General features: G+C 45.6%; 1 protein-coding gene across 1 annotated transcript in view; it reads left to right on the top strand.

Moving 5' to 3' along the window:
• Positions 1-19,746, top strand: part of LOC142560323 (nuclear pore membrane glycoprotein 210-like) — a 73,388-nt gene that overhangs the window by 26,455 nt on the left and 27,187 nt on the right. Inside the window, exons 10-18 of the mRNA XM_075672323.1 lie at positions 541-958; positions 4,012-4,104; positions 5,070-5,212; positions 5,889-6,000; positions 6,830-6,892; positions 10,905-10,951; positions 11,648-11,721; positions 14,799-14,868; positions 16,437-16,626. Of these exons, the coding sequence (XP_075528438.1) occupies positions 541-958; positions 4,012-4,104; positions 5,070-5,212; positions 5,889-6,000; positions 6,830-6,892; positions 10,905-10,951; positions 11,648-11,721; positions 14,799-14,868; positions 16,437-16,626 (1,210 nt within the window). The remainder of the gene's footprint in view (positions 1-540; positions 959-4,011; positions 4,105-5,069; positions 5,213-5,888; positions 6,001-6,829; positions 6,893-10,904; positions 10,952-11,647; positions 11,722-14,798; positions 14,869-16,436; positions 16,627-19,746) is intronic.

Below are 19,746 nucleotides of genomic sequence, written 5' to 3'. Positions count from 1 at the left end.
TTGTTTACCTCCAAGTGCTCGATCGCATGGTTGTGCGGGCGTCGTCTGCTACCTCTAAGGCTTGCATGGAGGCGATGGTATGGCTTTTTACTACCGTCAATATTACGTTTCCACTAGCACAATGAATGTTTTCTTCTTTGCCTTGAGTTGCTGTTCCCCTGTCAGTTGCTGTTCGCATATTCCTATACACTGGGGTGTCTGCAGTCGGGATTTTGGTATGGCCACATGCGGTTGTTTCTTTCTCCGACTCATTTCTGATAAGTTTCTTCTGGTGAAATGTATTTTTGTGACAACACCTCAATAGCCATAAATTTTACTAGCCATTCTTCTCAATTTCTTACTGTACAGCATTTGCGTGTGTACTATTGGTGCAAGTAAAGCATTTCTCAGACCAAATATTGCTTGCAATAAATTTTTGCTGTATTCATAAATTTCCAATCACCTCCCATTACTGAAATTTGAAAAATTGGCCCCAGGGCCACAGTTATTGCAGAAAAAATTCGACCCTCACAGGGTTAACCTTATAATTTTGACTCCTAGGACGGGTCGCTGTCACCAGCCACGGCATCGGGAGAGCAGTCAGTGTCCATCCAAGACCGGCTGGTAGTGCAACCTGACGAAGTTTGGCTGCCCTGGGAGCCCGAGGAGCAGCCAGTGTACACTGTAGAAGCACACGCCTACGAAGGCACTGGAGCTCCCGTGCGATGGCAGCTCGACCAAGAAGCACCAGCATGGGCCACCATCGAGGGCCCCACTTTGGGACCATCAGCCACGGTGATAACTCGGGGAGGTCCTGGCCAGGTACACCTTGTGGCACGCGACAGCCACTTCACCCCTGCTACTGTGCGGATATTAATCGTCCCTGTCGTCGAGCTGGAGGCCCATGGTGCTCCTGCGCTCGAGGCGGAGCTACCCGCCGGCGACCTGAAGGTGGCCATTGCTATGCATGGTCGTGATCGTGAGTGTGAATTTATTTATTCGTTTATTGTAGAACCTTGTTGGTACGATCCAGTTTTGTACGATTTACAGGCGCCAACGTTTGCAATCCCGAACGCGAGAAAACAACCCAATACAGCTTTGCTTCTTTTTTACCAGTCAGTATGTCCCCAGAAAACAATCGTTCGGCACCGGTTTTGTACATCACCAAATTGCGATCATGGATACATTTTCCAGCTACTAGATCCCACGTGAACAAGAAAAGGCGTGAGGCACGTGTGATCGAGAGCAGTAGGTACCCATCACTGCAGCTTCCCGCAGTACTCGTCCGCCTGTGTCACATGGATATGCCGGCATGCGCTCAGTTTCCTTGTCCAGTGCCAGCAAATCTCCTCGCAGGTCATTGCATGTCGCATTCACAGCTAGCGCCGCCAACCCTGTTACGGTAAGCATCTCCACCTATGTTTTACAGTGCATCTGGCGTAGTGCCGTTGGATGCGTGCTGTACGCAATAGGTGGTTACTCATATGCACTACGAAGGAAGCTCTGGTGGCATTGTATTCTCTAATGGCATTGTATCACTCTGCCGGCATCATATTCCAGCCTTGCCCACCTGTTCAATTTCGTTTTGGTTTCCTGCCGCTGTGTTGAAACAATAGGCAAAAGGAAAATGACAACGTACACCTGGGGGCTGCTTGAGCTCCAATCGGCTTGGCACGTCTGTGTCTCATGCTGCAACGATTTGCGCGATGCTTCGTATTACGTAGATGTCAACAACATTTGGAGTCTGTGGAATCTTCTTGTCACTTTGGCTTGTACGTTCTTACAGTTAGTACATCTTTTCCGGAGGTTTATTTTTTTTCCAAAATGTATGAACGAGGTTTTCTTGCATAGTCTGATGTTCTTACAATGGGAACACCTCAATGAAGTGACCTGTTAATGAAGGGTTGATTATGTTCCGGCCGAATTCTTACCCTTCATACACATTGTGCACAGCTGTACAATGAAGACCACTACAACGAATCAACTTAGATAGCTTGATGCCTGATCTGTTGCTTTACAACGAATTCCATGCAGCAGTGTTACCACTGAGCTGTGCTCTGCTCGGTAGCACTAATGGCAGCGCTAACGATGCACTTGATGAATGCACTGATGTCAGCGATTGTAAAGTCCTGCTACAAATTGCTCAACTCGCACGTTTCTTGTTGTAACACAGCTGTGGGTGCAACAGCTGATGGCACCGTAGTTATGACGACGTGATTGCGTAATCACAAGTGACAACCGACAACATCTTTAAAACATAATTACTACAGTGCAAACAACGAAGATGAAGGGGAGACACGAAATGACAGGACCAAGTGCCGACTGTCAACTGACGTTTCTTTTTTTTATAGGAAGCAAGTGTTTTATAGAAAAGCCAAGTTTCTCATGCATACTTGCCGTAAATGCATGCCATCATTCCGATATCTATTTTGATGCAGGTGTGTTTTGTTGTATAGTGAGGTGAGGGTGTGTAATTACGGCGAGCCTGCGCAAGAAGTTCGGTGTCTATAAAACTCTTTTTGGCAATAAAAAAAATGTCAGTTAATACTCAGTATGAGGAGGAAGGAACAGTCCTGTTGTTTCGTGTCTCCCCCTTGTTTTCGTTTTTTGAATTGGGAAGCAATACCAACTATCCAAATTCAGTTACTCTAAATCTTTAAAGCCATCTAGGGTGAAAGAAGACTCGAGTGTCTATGGAGGCAGCAGTGATAAAGAGATTGAAAATGAACCAAGAATTTTTATGGCAAAGGATGCAATAGCAGCATCTGACGATCTGCAGCGTTGACCTTTCGTCGCTGCCATAGTCTGCCGTGAAACATGCCATGAACCTCGGTGCAGTAAAGTCGGTTGCAGTAGCAAATTTTGTCAGACGTAGCGTGCACAAAAAAATTGCAATTTATTTCACTAAATCGCTCTTGAATACATGTTAAATAAACATTTTCTTGTATTTTGACGTGCTAAGCTTGGCCCATTGTGAGTGGTACGACGCGTAACCTTTGCAATGAAGGGACCTGTATAACAACGGATTTTGAAGGTCCAAGCACTTTGGTGTAAAGGCATTTGACTGTATTTGTGTTTAATTTAACACATCTTACAGGCACCATTCAGTGCAATCAATAAGGGAGGCATTACGAAAACAGTATCAGGGAAAATCGAACAACCAACAAAGCGTATTAGGACAAGGGCAGGACAAACTGCTGACCACATTATTCATTTTAGCTGTACGAGGCTGTGCCTCATTCACTGACATGGAAGTGGAAGTCCTTTCATGCTACCATTGCATCAGTGAGAGGAACAGCATGCTTTTGAATCTGTAATGTGCTAGGCCGGGAATGTATCACAGTTACATTCAGAATCTGATTTTGTACATGGCACGTAGCCAGTCATGAGCCCCTTCTTTGTGCTCAGAAGAATAGGAGTTGTGGGATGCTTAGAAAAGTTAGAAGAAGGGGAGTGTGAGGAGTTGGTTGGGCCATCTGGGGAATTATGACTCCTATGCTTGACCTAACGCTCGTGCCAGGCGTTGGGCTTCATACATGGCACATAGCGTGCTGACTGCACATTGGCATGTTTGGGCAAGTTGAGCTAGAGATAGCTGAGGTCAAAACGAATTAGTGAGGAAGGGAGATGAACAATCACGGGCCTGGCCATGTGGGTCACGGCCAACTGTTCTACAGATTTGCAGGCTTAAACATTTAAACTTGCAGGCTTGAACATTTAAACTTGTTAGTTCCTAATTTGCAAGTTCAAACAGGACCAGTAACACTTTGGAGAGTACGAAATTGAGCTCGCTGGCTTGTAATTAGCACGGTGAACAGCGCAGACAGGACAGCACAAAGATTTTCCTTTTTTTGTCCTTTTGTCCGTGATGTTCACCATGCAGCGACGCACTCCTTTAGGCCTGCAGACTGCACGTTGGCACATTGGCTGCATGTTTGAGATCCCTGCACCAGGCCGTGAAGTAGTGTGAGGTCTTTTAGTCATGACTCTGCTTCCTGTACAACATTGCCTGCGTGGCCATTTTCAATGCAGCCGAGAACCAAAAGCTGAGGCTGTTTGACAACTGCAGCCAGGTGCCACTTGCCATTGAAGTTCTGGACAAGGGAGTTCTCAAACCTGTGCCAGGTAGGCTGCCGCTAGCACCCGTGGTTTCATTCGTTAGGTTAGGAGTGAGACACCAGCTGTTTGCATTGCTTGCATTGCTTCTCTTTGCTCCTCTTTGCTCTGTGCAGTTTTCTTAGTGTGCTTAATGGACAATGAAGAAGAATATTAGTAAGTTTCACTTATTCACTAGCCAATTGGCCACTCTTACTGCGAGAGTTAGCTTGGTAAACCATAGAAGATTCAAAAACGGAAGAGAGGTGGCGATGCTGCCCTGAATTTATTTTACTGGTTTACCCTAATATCATGGATTTTGACAGTGTCTAGACAGGTTTGATATCTTACTGTGGGAACACAGTCTGTGCATATGTCATTATTCTGTACTATAATATACTGCAGAATGCATGCAGAGGCTCCAGCATCAGTGCAAGGTACATGATTAGGCCAACTTGCTTACAGAGGGAAGCTGATCAGGCACAATAATTCAGCAAAAGAAGGTTAGTGAATGTTCTCAAATCTGACAGTCATTGCTTCAAGAGCCTAAAGAATGCAGAAATGAAGAAACCAAGCGCTAGCTGCAAGGGGTCAAAAAACAAATGCTCCCTGCACCATAGGTGCAAACCCTTTGTCACACCTGTGAAGCCTTGGCTTGCCCATGCAGTATGGGCATCAATATGGATAAAATTGAAGCCATCAAATCTGTTTAATTTTTTTCTTGGAACAGTCTATCTTACAGACGTTGCAAGCCAGGAGCAAGGCACATATCTCTTTTTAAATTTTAGATTCGTTTATTTTTCCTCTAGGTACTTTTAGTAAAAATTGCATCTTTTCAATTTATGTTTTTTTGGGGCGCTCTCTTGGTAATTGTTTCTGATTTACCTCCACGACTTTTCTTCAACACAGAGTGGTGCCGGATGTTTGTGACACTAGTATTGTAGGAAGTCGGTGTCTTGCCAGATGCTGACTGCCGTGCTCGTTGGGTGGTGCAGACGTGGTGCGAGGAGGTCCACCCGTAGGGCGTGGCTGCACGAGTGTTCGGGTGCAGTGCCAAGCCGCTGGGCACGCACGCCTGAAACTGAGCTACGGCACGTTGCAATCCACCTTGCTGCTTGGCTGCTACGAGCCCCTGCAGGTCAGTATCGGTGGCCTCGAGGCTCTAACACAGTTCATTGCACTGTTGACAATAAAGGATGCGCATTGAAAGAGTGCATCCCAGAAAAGAAAACAGCAGCGCAGTAGTGCAAAATTGCAAAAATGGCATTTAGTGCCCGTTGGGTACATCAATTCCAACCGGCAAGATACAGTCAAATCCCATTAATATGACCTCTGTTAATTAGGCTTCTCACTTAATCCGAACCCACTGGAAAGTCCCAGCAACAAAAGCACACATTGCTACGGAAGGCGAACTTGTTTCGTTCGAATGCATGTCACTTCGGTTAATTTGGCCCCCACAAGCATCACCTCAGCGAAGCCAGCCACACTTTCACGTCCACTTTGCCTCCACGGCTGATAGTGTCGCCTGCAGTGGCACGACCCTATCATGAAAAGTGCCAGCAAAAGTGCCTCACAAAACTTGCTGAGTATTCTGGAGTTACAGTCCACCCAGCTGGCTTTCGTGCAGTCTCGAGTGCTGTGTGCCATGTCCCTGACCTGGCAGCAGTTTTTGATCTGTGACGTAAGCAGTCGTTTTGACAGGAGCAGCAAAAAGTGCTTAATAAGGGCTCTGAACCTGTCATTGAAATCAGCCATCAATCTTTGACTTCCCCATGTTTTGTTTTAAGCATATGATTTGCTGTCCTCCCGTGCAGGCTGTACACCCAGTGAAGAGTGTTGCAGTTGCCTATGGGTCCTACAAGGAGGTGGCCTTTGAGGGGGGCCCCCGGCCCTGGCCCTTGCTGCCTACAGGCCACCGCGTGCAATGTAAGTGGCTGCAGCTTTTGTCTTACTGCAGCTGCATCTCCACATGATGTAAAAAATCGGCATTTTCCGTGCTGAACAGTGCATAACATGACTACATGAATAGATACTATCCTCACATGGACGGTACATGTCGAGCTTTTTCTCGCATCCAGATTCTAATGGCTCAGTGCAGGATTTAGCCTAGAATGCTTTCTCAGCTTGTCAACACATGCGGTCCTTTTACCAAGGAAACAAATACTCATCCAATTTGGACAACACAATAGCCATCGTGGCCAACCATCATCCTTCCCCATGATGAAGTGGTGCATAGAGCAGTAATTTGCAGTTCAATGTATCAAATTTACACAGAGGTGACATTAGAGCTCCTAAACAAGGAAGAATTCTGAAGCCAGCAAACTTTAGCTTCACAGAGTGAAAATTTGTTTACACTCCACTGTTCCGTTGGATGCACCGTTGACCATTGCCACCACTTTCGGACACCATTTTTATTGCTGTCTGTAAATCACATGCCCTCCATACAGTCCATTGCATGGTGGATATTCTGCATTTCTCAAGTAACTCCCTAGCATTTGGAAACTGGATGGTGACCCATGCCTTGACTAAACACTTCTCTAGTGAATCCTGCTGTGCAAGCAATTCTCTTGAATGCCAAAATCATACAACGGGACCTGTTGCTGATCGCTTAGCATGTCAAATAACTTATCTTTTAGACAATCTTTTGTAATCAAACTGAAAGTTTTTGAAAACTTGTGCGCTCATGGGTACAGTGTGGCTGTGCTCCATCAAACATATGGGTGATCGTTGATGATTGTGCTCTCATATCGCGCAGTGTCACCGAGCGCTGCTGACCCAGTGACCATCATGCGCCTCATGGATCCTTTCCACAAAAACAGTGAGTAATCTTTCTGCGGTGGCATGCGAAAATGGTATTGTGCGAAGGAGTGGGGTGCGCAAATTCTGTTGTGTAAACCCTAACTGTGTTGCTCAAGGCAAGCAAGTGAACTCATACATTTGAATACCAAAATTGCTACAATAAATGTAGCGCTACTGTGTCTGCATGCATGGCTGGCATGGTAGCTGAACAAATGTGGGAAGGATGGGGCTGTATGTGGATTTGTCTAAACTTTTTTATTTCTGACTCCAAACTTCCCTATGTCATTCTATACAGACCCACCTCACTATAATGAAGTCACACCCAACACTTAAATACCTTCGTTATGTCTGATATTTATAGTAAAAGTGCTATTCTTATAATGAAGTAATTTGCATCCATATCTGTATTAAAGAAGTGCAAGCATGATTCTGCAGATTGGCACTGCACAGTAAAGGGGGCCATTTTACTATTTAGAAGAGTGTAATTTACTAATGCAGCTTAACTTAGTGGCAGTTCTTGTGATTGTTGACCAATGCAGGATGGGTGGATGCAGTATTAGGGTGGCTTTGGGATTCTTGGCTTTCGAGCTCAAAAGCCGCGCTCCCCGGTGCGCCTCGTGTGGCTGCCAGAAGAAATACTTGCGCAGGCGCAGCATGTCGTCTGCAACTCGGCCAGTGTGCGCAAAGCCTAGCCTGATACTGGCACTGTAGCCGGGCTTGAATCGCGGTGCCCGAACGCCTGTCTTTTATGTAAACTTTCGTGAAATGCCGAGTGTTTTATGGCACGCGGCACAACAAACTGCTTGGATTGGTAAACAAGTACAGTTGAACCTCATTACAACGAAGTTGGTAAAATCGGCAATTTGCTTCGTTATATAGAAATTTCGTTCTATTGAAATTTGACCTTTTATGCAAATAAGTACGGTTACCGATCAATTTTTCTTCCACAAAGGGGCTGCAGAATTTTCCGAGTTATCGGGTAATCTAAAAAAAAAAGCAAATTTGAATGAGAAAATTCATTTTGATAAATTTGGCAGTCAGTGACGGATGATACGGTTTCATGCCACGTACGTCAATGATATTTACTCGGCGGTGCGAATTAAGCGAACCCAGCCACGCTTTTGCGTGTACTTCGCCCCCACAGGTGATAGCACCGTCCCACTGGGACGGTGCTATCAGGAAAAGCACCGGTAGTGGCAAGCAAATGCTTCATATGCTTCTCGCTCCAATAGGTCACTGAAACTCGAGATTACATAACCTCCAATAGTGAACATGCTGTAAGACAGCTTACATGGTGCCATGCTGTCTTGGCATGGCATTATGCCTTTGCCTTGGGCTCTCAGCGTGCATGTACAAGGAGTTCGTCCGTTGCACGTTTCTCTTAAGAGTGCACGACCCTATACATAACCGTCAGATATCTCGAATTATTGTGAAGTACAAATTTTTGTTAAGTATGAATTTGTGCTTGTTTGAGGATTTTACAATTTTGCATTGTTATTGGCAAATCTGTTGGCAAAATGTTTCGCTCCTTTGTCTATGACTATACCACCCTGGAAGTCTCCTGATGAGGAAAGCACAGCGAAGGGGTGCCTGCTATGAGCAATTCTATTCGTACAAATTTCTATAGCAGACAAAATCAGCAGCAGCAAAATCACTAAAAAAAGTCACTGATCTAAAAACAATGTCAGTTCTCTGCTGATCCAGTTTTGCTGCTGCTTCTGAGCTACGTGTGAAGCTAAATGATTGTTAAAGGGACACTAAAGGTTACCAGAAACTCAAGTTAAAGTGGTAGAGCAATGTTCTAGAACGTCTAAGGCGTCAATATAATCGCGAACAGAGCTTTAGTAACCGAGAAATTGAGGTAAATGCATGACACGATTTGAGACCCCCCAGCGACATTCCGGTACTAGCCCGATGACGAAAGGTCTCCTCATAATTTGTGTTACTAATACTCAACTACTCGTATTAAAAAGGTCATTTCATTCGATTATAAGCCGGAAGAAATGCTACTTGTCTACGTCTATTCGATTCTAGGAAAAAATAACATTTTGACGTTACCCTTCAGTAATATGGGTGTTCGAAAGGTTTCGTTTTCGCTCGACTCTGCGCCGCGCACGCTTTGGAGTTTCAGTAGTTTCGTTATCGCGTCGTGCTGTGAGGGTTCTGCTCGCGAAACTTTCATTTGGAACAAGCAGCGAGAATGCCACGTCCATGTGATGTCGTGGGAAGCCCTCGTTGCTTTCCCGCTCCGGAGAGCCGGTGTCGAGGCCGCCGTCGTAGTACGCAACGACGCCGGCAGTGCGAGCCCTCAGAAGCAGGTCGCGCTCGTCGGTGCTCAAATCGCTGAAGTTGAGCCCACCATCGCGAGCCAATCTGTCGGTGTCAGGGTCCATTGCGACGAGCGTCGAAGTTAGCGTCATAGAATGAGGTACCAGCTTATGGGCGTCTTGCGCTGGAGTGTGAGGTATAGTAGCGGCGCCTGGTGGCGGTGCGGGAAACGACATCTGGGTCGTGCCAGCTTGGGTCGTATTGAGCCCTGGCTGTGGCGAAGCACGTTTCTAGGCCGAGTTTTGCGTCGATTCGCACATTTTTATGCCCTGTTGCGAGTGCGAAAAGGCTCGTCGCTTCTCATAGACCACGCCGACCACGCTGCGAGCTCGCTGCAGCCTATAGTTTAACGAAAACGGACTCTCCGTGTGCCGTGGGACGTAACGTGGGACGTAATTCGATTCTCCTTCCGCTAGCCACCATACTCCCGCTTTCGCTCTGCTGTCGGCTCTGTCTTGGCTCTGTTTCTGGCCGCGCGTTCGCGTTTTGCGCAGAAAAGCCGTATCGCCGTCTGCGGACGCCGTTCTACTCACCGATGGCGCAACGTCACTATGAGACCATGATGTCAGTTCTCCTCGATCGGAGGGCGGGCGATTTGAACTGCGCTAGAGGTACGCGGACGCTTCAGAACGCATTTTCTCTTAAAATAAGTCTCTCCTTGGCACGAAACAAGCGTTTCGAGGTTTCTGGGATGGTATTTCAACAGTCCACGTTGACTTAATAGTAACCTTTAGTGTCCCTTTAATAAAGCGCGTATCTATCCCAGAAAATGTGTGCACTCAGGGCAAGCTTTAAAAAAAGTACATGCCATTCCTCCCTCCTCGTGTTGATTCTGAGCTTTTTTTTTTTTTTTTTTTTCGAATTTCGAAGTTCAGTAGGCGGCAGGTGCGGATGCACATTCTCATATTTACGAGTCGTTTTGTATAATCAGATTTCAGGTTCACCATGAGTGCCGCACTTTGTTTGAAACTGACTTTTCGCAGGCTACATAAGCAGCACAAAATCCTTTGTCGCTGTTTAACACAAAAATAGGATTTTGATCAGTGATGATGACCAGTTTTTGGCCATTATTTCTCAGTACTTTGAAATCTTGAGCTCCGAGCTTTGAGTGTGCAGTAAAAGAACCACAACCTTCCACTACAGAGTCTCTTTAACCCCAGAGATTTTTTTGGGGGTGTTAAGCCCCATGAATGAATATTTTCGGATAAATTCAGCCATCTCTCCAAAATATGTATTAAGATGTAACATACAACTTACAACATATGTATAAGATATAGCAAGCTGTACTTTCAGTAAGAATATTAGATTTGAACACTCTGCTTGTTTTGGGCACCTTTATGTGAAGGCTTATTTGATTACTTGGGTTATGAGGGTCACCTGCTTAGTGTAGTTATCTAACCCGCCGTGGTTGTTCAGTGGCTATGGTGTTGGGTTGCTGAGCATGAGGTCGCGGGATCGAATCTCGGCCACGGCAGTTGCATTTCGATGGAGGCGAAATGAGAAAACACCTGTGTACTTAGATTTAGGTGCACGTTAAAGAACCCCAGGTGGTCAAAATTTCCGCAGTCCTCCACTACGGCGTGCCTCATAATCAGAAAGTGGTTTTGGCACGTTAAACCCCATAATTCAATTCAGTGTAGTTATCTGATGTACGGGGCTGGCAAAAGGGAGGTTCTCATGCAAGCATCCCTCTTCCTTCGCAGAAGACTTGCACGTGTTTCGGGTGCTGTGTCGGGGACTCGGTGAAACGGTGAGTGGATTAAGGCAGGTTTGGAAAGGGAGAATGAAAATATGCAGTGCAAACAAGACAGGAGGAAAATATTGCAAATTCAGGGAGCCCTTGCTTCCAGCTAGTCATGGCTCAAACATGAGACAAGGTTTCTACCCCTAAGAACGAAGATGTAGAAAAAAAAAAAAGAAAGAAATGCTGGAATCGCTGGGGAACTTGGCAGTTCTGGAATTTTCTGCCTCCGTGCTTGTATCGGCATGTAGTCTGCACCCCTCCTTGATAAGGAACAGCTTTTCTTACGTAAATCTCTGGGTGTAGGTCTTTTATAACATGCTGTATAGTAGTTTATTTTGCATGGGTGTTTTGTTTGTTTCTACAGCATTTTCACTGTGAGTATTCAACAGTTGGCTGTACTTAGTGATTATATTCTGAATAAAACTCATATTGGAAGTTGATGTTTGTCCAGTCATATGTGTTCTATGTACACATCTGTTATGCCCCCTTGGATTCCTAAATTGCAGTTTAGATGCAGATTAAGTGTTTTCTAGCTTTTCTTATACTATATGTATATATTGGTGAAAAGTGTCATACTTTTGTTATTTTTTTTATTATTTTTTTACTTTTGTCTGTACCCTATGTTGGGCTGCATATCATTTCTAAGTTGAGAACGGCTTGTGCCCTGGATTCTTTTTTTTTTTTTTTTTTTTACTGGTGCAGGACCTGAAGCTCGTAGTGGGCAACAATGCGTCGGCCACCTTGCTGCGCCCAGCCACCAGCCAGAATTCCATCAGGCAAGAGCTGTTTTGTGGTTTTGCGGTCCATAAGTCATTGTCATATCGCAAACCGCCAAAGTGGCTCAGTGGTTATGGAGCTGTGCTGCTTAGCGCAAAGTTGCTGTTCGACTCGTGGCGGCAGATGCAAGAACACTTGTGTATCTTGCTTTGCGTGCAGGTTAAAGAACCCCAGAGGGTCAAAATTAATCCATAGCCCTCCACAACATCATCTTTCATAACTTGCTGTGCACCTTTTGCATGCTAAGCCCCTCTATTTAATAAATCATAATAAGTAAATAATCGTCACCTTGAGCTTCCCTGTCATAGCTTGGAGTTAGCCACACAAGGCTTTGGAACAAATATTTGGGACACAACAACGCACACCTGCAGACTCCTAGAATTTTTTGTGTTTACGAATTTGGCCATGTTCTTGATTTTATTCTATGATTTTATAGAAGAAATTCCGTTTGCAGACAAGCTCTTGTTTTGAAAGGTGGGGTGGCACGCCATTGCAAAACAAATATGTTAGCGATAAAGAGATTGTAATGGTACCTGCGCTGGCGCGCAGCAGTGCTAGCTTAGAGCAAGCTTATTCAGACAAGTTCCTGAAGCAGGTGAAGTGGACAGCAGCAAAGTCAATCAATAGTTCACTGTGATCGAAAAAACATTACCTGTCAGCCTCTGCTGTGCCAAGTTACCTTCTGTTTCTGTGCTGCAGTTAAAGGTAAATCATCATTAATAAAGTGGGTATATATCTAACAAAAGGCATGTGTTCAAGGCAAAGATTTAAAATGTGCGTGTCATAGGCCTCTCCACCCCTTTGTCATGTGCATTTGATATGTATTAATTGTAAAGTTCGCAGGTTGGCAGGTATGACAGTGCAGGTTTACCAGCTGATGCTAGTAAAGCCATGTGGCAGGTTGCAAGGGGGCAATAACAAATTTGATCCATGTATTTGGTTAGATAAGAGAATGTTGTGGGAGAAGTACTAGAAGCTTACTTCTAGAGCACTTTACTAAGCCAAAAAATTTGTGGCATTTTGTTGCACTGTAAAACCTCGTTAATTTGGATTTCACAGGACCAAAAAATAAAGTCAGAATTAATCAAATGTCTTAATTATCGAGGGTATCAAGAACACAATAAACACATGCTTTCTACGTCAACACACCTTTATTTACTCAATGAATGAGCAAATCCTGTTTCTATTTTGCTCAAAAGCAGTGCGGAAGCTGCAGTTCTCTTTATCTTATGGCTTATTGGCTTGCAGGGGCGATGGCTGATTGGCTTGCAGGCGCGATGGCCACACGATTTCCTTCGCAATGCGCCCACGGCAAGCACCTTCATTTGAGATGCTTTTCACTACAATGCACACATCCAGATTATTTTTTCCCCAGTGGGCTGGTTGCCAACAGACCGTTTGTTCATCACAATGTAGCCAGTGCTCTTAACCCTCAATAGCTTTGCACTGCGTCAAAACGAAACTACAATTTGCCGCCGCAACAACTGCAGACGATACCGCGGATGCTGTCGACGCAATCATGGACCGCGACTATGCAGTTTTGAAGGCACGTGGCCAACATGGTGTTATGTGCGGCGGTAAACACAAGAATAGAGGCTTTAAAGGCACAAATAGGCACGAAGCGTTCTGGCATTGCTGTCAGTCACGTACGATTTCCACAGATGACTATGGGGATGTGGACTCTGCTGCTTCGTTTCAGTTAGACGCTAGCACCGTTTTAGCTCTTTTGCCTCGCACATTTGCAGGACTCGCTAAGCTCCTAGAGTTGTCCAAATTAACCGATGGGCCTCCAAGTATGTCCGAATTAATGACAAATTGGTTGCATTAAATAATGCATGCGCCTGCTGGGACCAGAGGACGAGCCTGAATTATCAATTTTCCGAATTGTCGAATTAATGAGGTTTTAGTGTATGTTCAAAGTTAGGAATAGAGCTTGCAGCCTTGTTTATATTGTAACCCGCCTTGTGTTATTGTAATGGACTTACTGCGACAGTATGTAAAAGTTCAGAAACTGGTTTTGTAAAATGGGTTTGCTACATACATTTGTCCATTCATTCCATTTTTCATTCTTTGCGATTCACAAGCCTCTTCCACTGCTGCGTTATTGCCTGCTGTGTCATCCACAACACATGCACGTATGCCAACACCCTCTCTCCGTAATGTGCTACAAAATCTGGCACAAGTTGCCAGGTACCAATGCTGAGTGACAGTGCAGTGGTTAGGGTGCCCGGCCTCAAGTGAAGGCCCAAGTTACATTTGTTGAACTTTGCGCCAAAAACTCGGCGCAGGTATGTCATTGTGATGTCGTTGATTTCAATATATTTTCTCCTCTTTGAGGTATTGAGGTGCACCTGTAGTTCTTGCAAAGTTCAGTCATTGGCTCCTTTAGAATAAAATGCAGCCCTTCTCTACCAGTGAAAATTGAACAGTGCTACCTGAGATGCCATCAAACTTCATGACGTCATGGGGAGCTAGTGCGAGAACTTGAAGGTGACGTCGCTACCATTGTTTCGTTGAGAAACACTCTAGATTTAATGAGTAATGTTCAGTTTATTCATTATGCTGAGGTTCAACTGTACAACACTGAACTGGGAAGCAAAGAGCTGGAATTTTTTGAAGGCCCAGCTTGAATTACCGAAGCAATCTCAGGGTGCACCAAAAGTAAGGCAGGTCAGCGAAAATTGTTTTATCTGTCTGAATTAATCACGACTACAGATTATCTGTGCCTTTCATCATGGTCTTGCAACGTGGGAAGTTACCTCATGCAAAGAGCAGATTCCCTTTTCTTAGTGGTGGCACTCATCCGGTATTTTCATGGCGCTGTTTAGGTTGCACACTTTACAGTTATGTTCCGCCCCTGCTTCTATGACTGAGTGCGAGTGGTGTTTTGTTGCTGACCTCGAGGTTACGAGTTTGTTACCCTGCTGCCGTGGTTTTATTTCAAGGAGGGCGAAGTGCACAAAAGCCCATTTTCCTTTTTTATGCATCGAGCCCAATCAATCAACCATCGCCATGTTTCATTCCTTGAATTGCAGCATCAGCTGTAAGGAGCTCAGCCATGTGCTTCCTTGTGCAGGTTTGCATGTGCCGTACCTGCATCTGTGGAACTTCGGCTGAGTTCGTCGGCGTCATGCCCGGAGAACAAGGTGAGTGTGGCTAGAGGTGCAATAACTGGCGGGCAAAGGTTTTGTTACATCTCCGGGGCAGTCGCCTACAGCTAGTGCGTTTATGCAGGCTGCTCGTATTTAATGTTATTTTTATGTCTAGAAGTGCTTCATGGGGCATTCCTGTCATACCAAGCCATGGGTGTGCGCCAGGGGGGAAGGCAATGACCCCCAGAACTAGGTAGATTATGTTATTAAGTTCTGAGGAAGAGAAAAAAGATGTGGAGATGTATCAGAAATGCTATAAAGAAAAGCATGTGTAAACATACCTGGCTATCTCAAGCAGCCTATTTCACTATTTGTCACTGCCCCGTTCCAAAGGGGATGGCACTAAATCATCATCATCATCATCATCATCATCATCATCATTTGCCTCGTGGCATCTGGTCTCCCCAGAACTGACTCTGAATACAGGTCATCAGAACAATGTCGTGCATTCAGGGCACCAAGCTGCGAGAGAAATTTTCCCATTCCTTCACTTACATTGCACAAGAAATGTTTTGTTTTCTTCTCTTTCATATATATATTAATTTCTTGTTTGTGTGTCCCCGTGTGTGTGGTACATATTGCTTTTGCACTGGTCACAGTCATCTTGCATGAAGTAAAGATGACAGTAGATACAAGCTAGCCATTTTGTGCCTTTTATTTCATGACCCTCTGCATCTCTGTGTTTTTATAAGAGTGACTGTGACAGGTATTGCAGAAGCTCGCATTACAAGGACGAAAGCACAGAACGGGTGCCGCTAGCATGTCACTGCAGGAGGCTGCCTCCTCGTGACATGCTGCTAAGGGAAAAGTGTCTTCGTGGCTGTGCGACATACTTTCGCGGTGGCCATTAGATCTGCTCATGAGAGTTAGGGCAACCTCTCTGATCTTGAGGAGTCTCCTACAAGTGCGTCCTGGTGTAGTGTGACCACGCACGAGCACAAGGCAGCACCCTTCGGCCTAGCGTGCCCGCCAAAGCTGCAAGGCTCCACAGACAAGCTCAAGTCCGAGCAGTGCCCATACAAAGGGTCTGGTGATTGGGAGAAAACAAATTTATATGCATCCTGTGCGGTCCCCAAGCGGCCTCTTGTTTGCTCGCTTTCCCTGTCATGCCAGTTATGCATTCATGGCCAGCAGTGCGAAGCGCTTTCTTGGCAACCGGCCAGTGGAAAATCACTGACCGGCCTTTCCGGGGCAGAACGACAGGTCATTGACAGCTCGGCCATCACTCTGTCCCGTTGCGTGTGAAAAAGGAATAGGCGAACCTTCGCACACAGGTGACGGGCCTTGCCCTGATCCCCACAAGGTGTACAAATTCAGTTGATTGAGAACACGGCCTGCGACTAAATAGGTTTATATCAGACAGGTAACGTCTATGCTACAGGCAGGTAACATCTATGCTAAGACATAGTAAGCCTACCCATTCAAAATTTTCCTTCAAGCCCGAATGCAGCGCCGGGGAAATTAGGACTGTTCAATATAAGCTCAAACAGCCTGACTGAAACAAGGATGCCAAAAAAAAAAGATTGTTGAATTTTCTTCTAATGCTCATGTTTTTGTGGCAGGTACCAAGCATTGGTGGTCCCCTAGAGGTGGAGCTTGTTGTGCGGGATGCTGATGGCCGGCAACTGGCCAACATATCGTCTCTGGACGTGCTGTGGGAACTGTCGAACCACACTCTGGCCAAGTTGGCAAACGGCTGGGACGTGGCGAGCCATGTGGACAGCTCAGCTGGTTACCGTCATGTTTTCCGGGGTGGGTGCATTCGTGACATCGGGGGATTCCTCTGGGAGCTTGGGGTGCAAGCAGCACGGACCTAACATCAATGTCATTTGTATGGCCTACAACGTGCGGGCACTGTAACAATTGGTATCTAGAGACTGTACCGATAGCTAGAAGGTGCTGTTACTGCTTTGGCCAGTTTGAATGCATCAAAATGGTCGTAAGGGCTTGCTTGATATTGCATGAGTGCGTGTGGGATGTTCTATGGGAATTTCATTGAGAGTGGTGATCACTTCACCATTATCATTATTTTTGTTATTTTCAATGCCGATGCTCTCAACTGAGAGCATAGCAGGAGGGCAATACTAAGTCAAGACAAAAATAGAAAAGTGCTACAAATAAGCAAATATACAATTAATACAAATATAATGAATGCAGAAACAAAGAGGAAGGGGTTACAGTAACAAAAATGCAAGAGTGGTTGCATAAATATAGGCAGTGCATTTGCACTATTGTAAAATGGAAGAAATAAGGGAAATAACTCTGTAAAAACAAGATAAAATAATAAATAAATGACAAATAAATAGTAGAATAAAAATAAAAAATAAGCAATAGCAGTTCCCCGAAGAGGCAACCAACAATGATTCTGAAGGAGGGGGTGGCATAGCATGTCGTTAGGGCAACTTTAGTCCTTCAGTACCTTCAATTGTACTAGTCAGTTCAGAAAGTGATTTGGTGTTTGTGATAGGTGGGTGCAGTTGATTCCACTCTCGTATAGCTAGTGGAAAAAAAAGAATGTTTGAATGTTTCATTGTTGTAGGAATATTCAGTTAGTTTATTTGGATGGTTTCGACGTGTAGTTCAAGCTTTGGAAAACTATATGTATTTCGACATGTATATTTTAAAGTTGTTATGAAGAAGCTGGAAGAGAAAGTTCAGACGTGCTCATTAGTTCATTATAACCTGCTTCTTTATGAGGAGTCTCTGACTATGAGGACACAAGAAGGTGTGGTAAGTTGCCACAGCTGTTCATACTATCGTACTTTATATCCATGGAGGACTAGATTTCTTTTCTTCTTTCTGTTGCATCCTCATCCGGCTGTACTTCCTGATCAGAACAATGTGGCTTACAGTAAAGAAACTTTACCCCCGAATGCAGAGATCTAACTTGGCTCGAACTTGACTTCTGGCAGTCTCAAGAAAGCTTCGCCACGCGTCGTAAATCGTGCTTGATCTTGCGGACGACTTGCAAACGACTTGGCTGTGTCGAAGTCCGCTCAAGTTTCAAGTCTGCTCCCGGGCTAGCTTGAAATTGACTTCGTGTGTTATTCCAACATGGCAGCCTCTAGAACGGAGGTCGCGCGGAGGTTAGCTGCTTTCGAGTTTGCTTGCCACGCCATAGATACAGCATTTTCAGAGGCGCAGCCCTTGCCGGAAATTCCGTGACTCACCCTACATGACCGAGGGACTCCGATGGAGCTGTACGATGACGAACAATTCCTCCGTCACTACAGATTCACGAAGAACGCCGTGCGACTTCTCGCTATGTTGCCTATCCGGGTAAGCGGGGACAACACAGGACCGCCTGTGTGCCTCCCATGCTGCAGTTGCTGATGGCTGTGATGTTTTACGGCGCTGGCACGTTTCAAACAGTCACCGGAGGTCCGGTCCGCATTCCTCAGTCAACAGTGTGCCACGCAGTTGGAAAGGTGACCCTGCTCATCGCGAAGCACCCGCACCCGATGCTGGTGCGCTTGTCGCAGTCGCGGAAAGATTGATTGCGAGCGTATTTTCTCATCTCCTGTGACTACACATGCCATCACCAGTTATTAGCGCTCACAACCATATTTACGCTCAGCATGCCGAACTGTCACGCATTCATCCACCGAATACGAAACATGCGCATGAACATAAAAAAAGTAGCCCAAATAAGTCAGTCATGCACAACATGTGCGCTTACCAGTTTTGTGCCGCTTTCCCTTCTCTTTCGCAGCTTCCTCTTTCCATTTTTGCTTCAGGTTGGTCCAGCATTTTTTCAGTTGCAGGTGATCGCGCCGCGTAACCCCGTGGTTGGCATTATAATGTTTTGATATTTCTTTCCATGTCTGATTCTTCTTGGTCAACGACGCGACATCAGTTTTCTTGCATTCCACAATATGCTTGTAGTCGTTCACGAGTGTCGTCAGCTGGCTCTTTTCGTCTTCTGTAAAACGGGGTGCCGTCTTGCGTTGCGGCGCATTCTCTTGGGAGGAGAGCGTACGTGAGTGAGACATTTCAGCGTCAAAGCCTGTTGACAGAACAGCAATTTCGTACCAAATGAGGCGCGCGGCCGTCGTGCGAGCCCCACAACCTGTTTTCCTAACAGACGACACTTTCCTAGCGGACGACACGCACTGCCAATTTGCGATGTCTACGACTGTGCCACACTCTCCCTCTCGTTCTCGACAAACCCTCCATGCGAACTAGACAAATCGTTTGCACGTGTCATTTTATTGATTTATTTTGTTTTTTATCGGGTGTTGTCACCCATATGGGTCCGGGCAGGGGACTCTACGGCGCTCGGTACTCTTCGTTCGCGGCACATGTTGCAGTTCTTTTCTTGTTTGTGACTCCGGCCTAGTGCGTTCGAATAGGTTGGTCTTTTCTTGAAAGGGTCACATAGCCAGAGCAAAACAAGGGCCGTCGCCTTCCTCCTGGAACACCTATAGGCGAAAAGGGACGCGCGAGCTCCCTCAGCAACCGACCGTATGCCTCGTCTCGGCCTCTTGTATCCGGTTGCCGGCCCAGACGGCGCATGAACGCTTTGCGGCAATCGAGAACAAAAGCCATTTAAAGACCACCATACGAACCAACCATTTCGTTCGCTTCTCTACGGCCAGTTATGCAAACACGCAACAAGACCTCTGAGTTAAAGATAAGCTAAAACCAAAATAAATGTGACGATAAAATTGATTTGCACTCAAATACACTGTCGCCTAAAAGTGTAGCGGCGACTTGAAAAAATGGTGAAACTTGCAACTCAAAAAGCGCGCCAAAACACCGAAACTTGAAGACCACCTAAACCTGCCAGGAACGCGCGCTTTCCGCAAGCAACACTGCCCATCGCAGCGGCGGATGTAGCCAGATGGAATAAGTTTACGCAAACTATACTTC

The sequence above is a fragment of the Dermacentor variabilis genome, chromosome 10 (assembly GCF_050947875.1).
Source record: "Dermacentor variabilis isolate Ectoservices chromosome 10, ASM5094787v1, whole genome shotgun sequence".
NCBI classification, from domain to species: domain Eukaryota; kingdom Metazoa; phylum Arthropoda; class Arachnida; order Ixodida; family Ixodidae; genus Dermacentor; species Dermacentor variabilis.
Note: the sequence above shows the minus strand (reverse complement) of the source record. Positions and strands in the feature narration are given on the sequence as shown.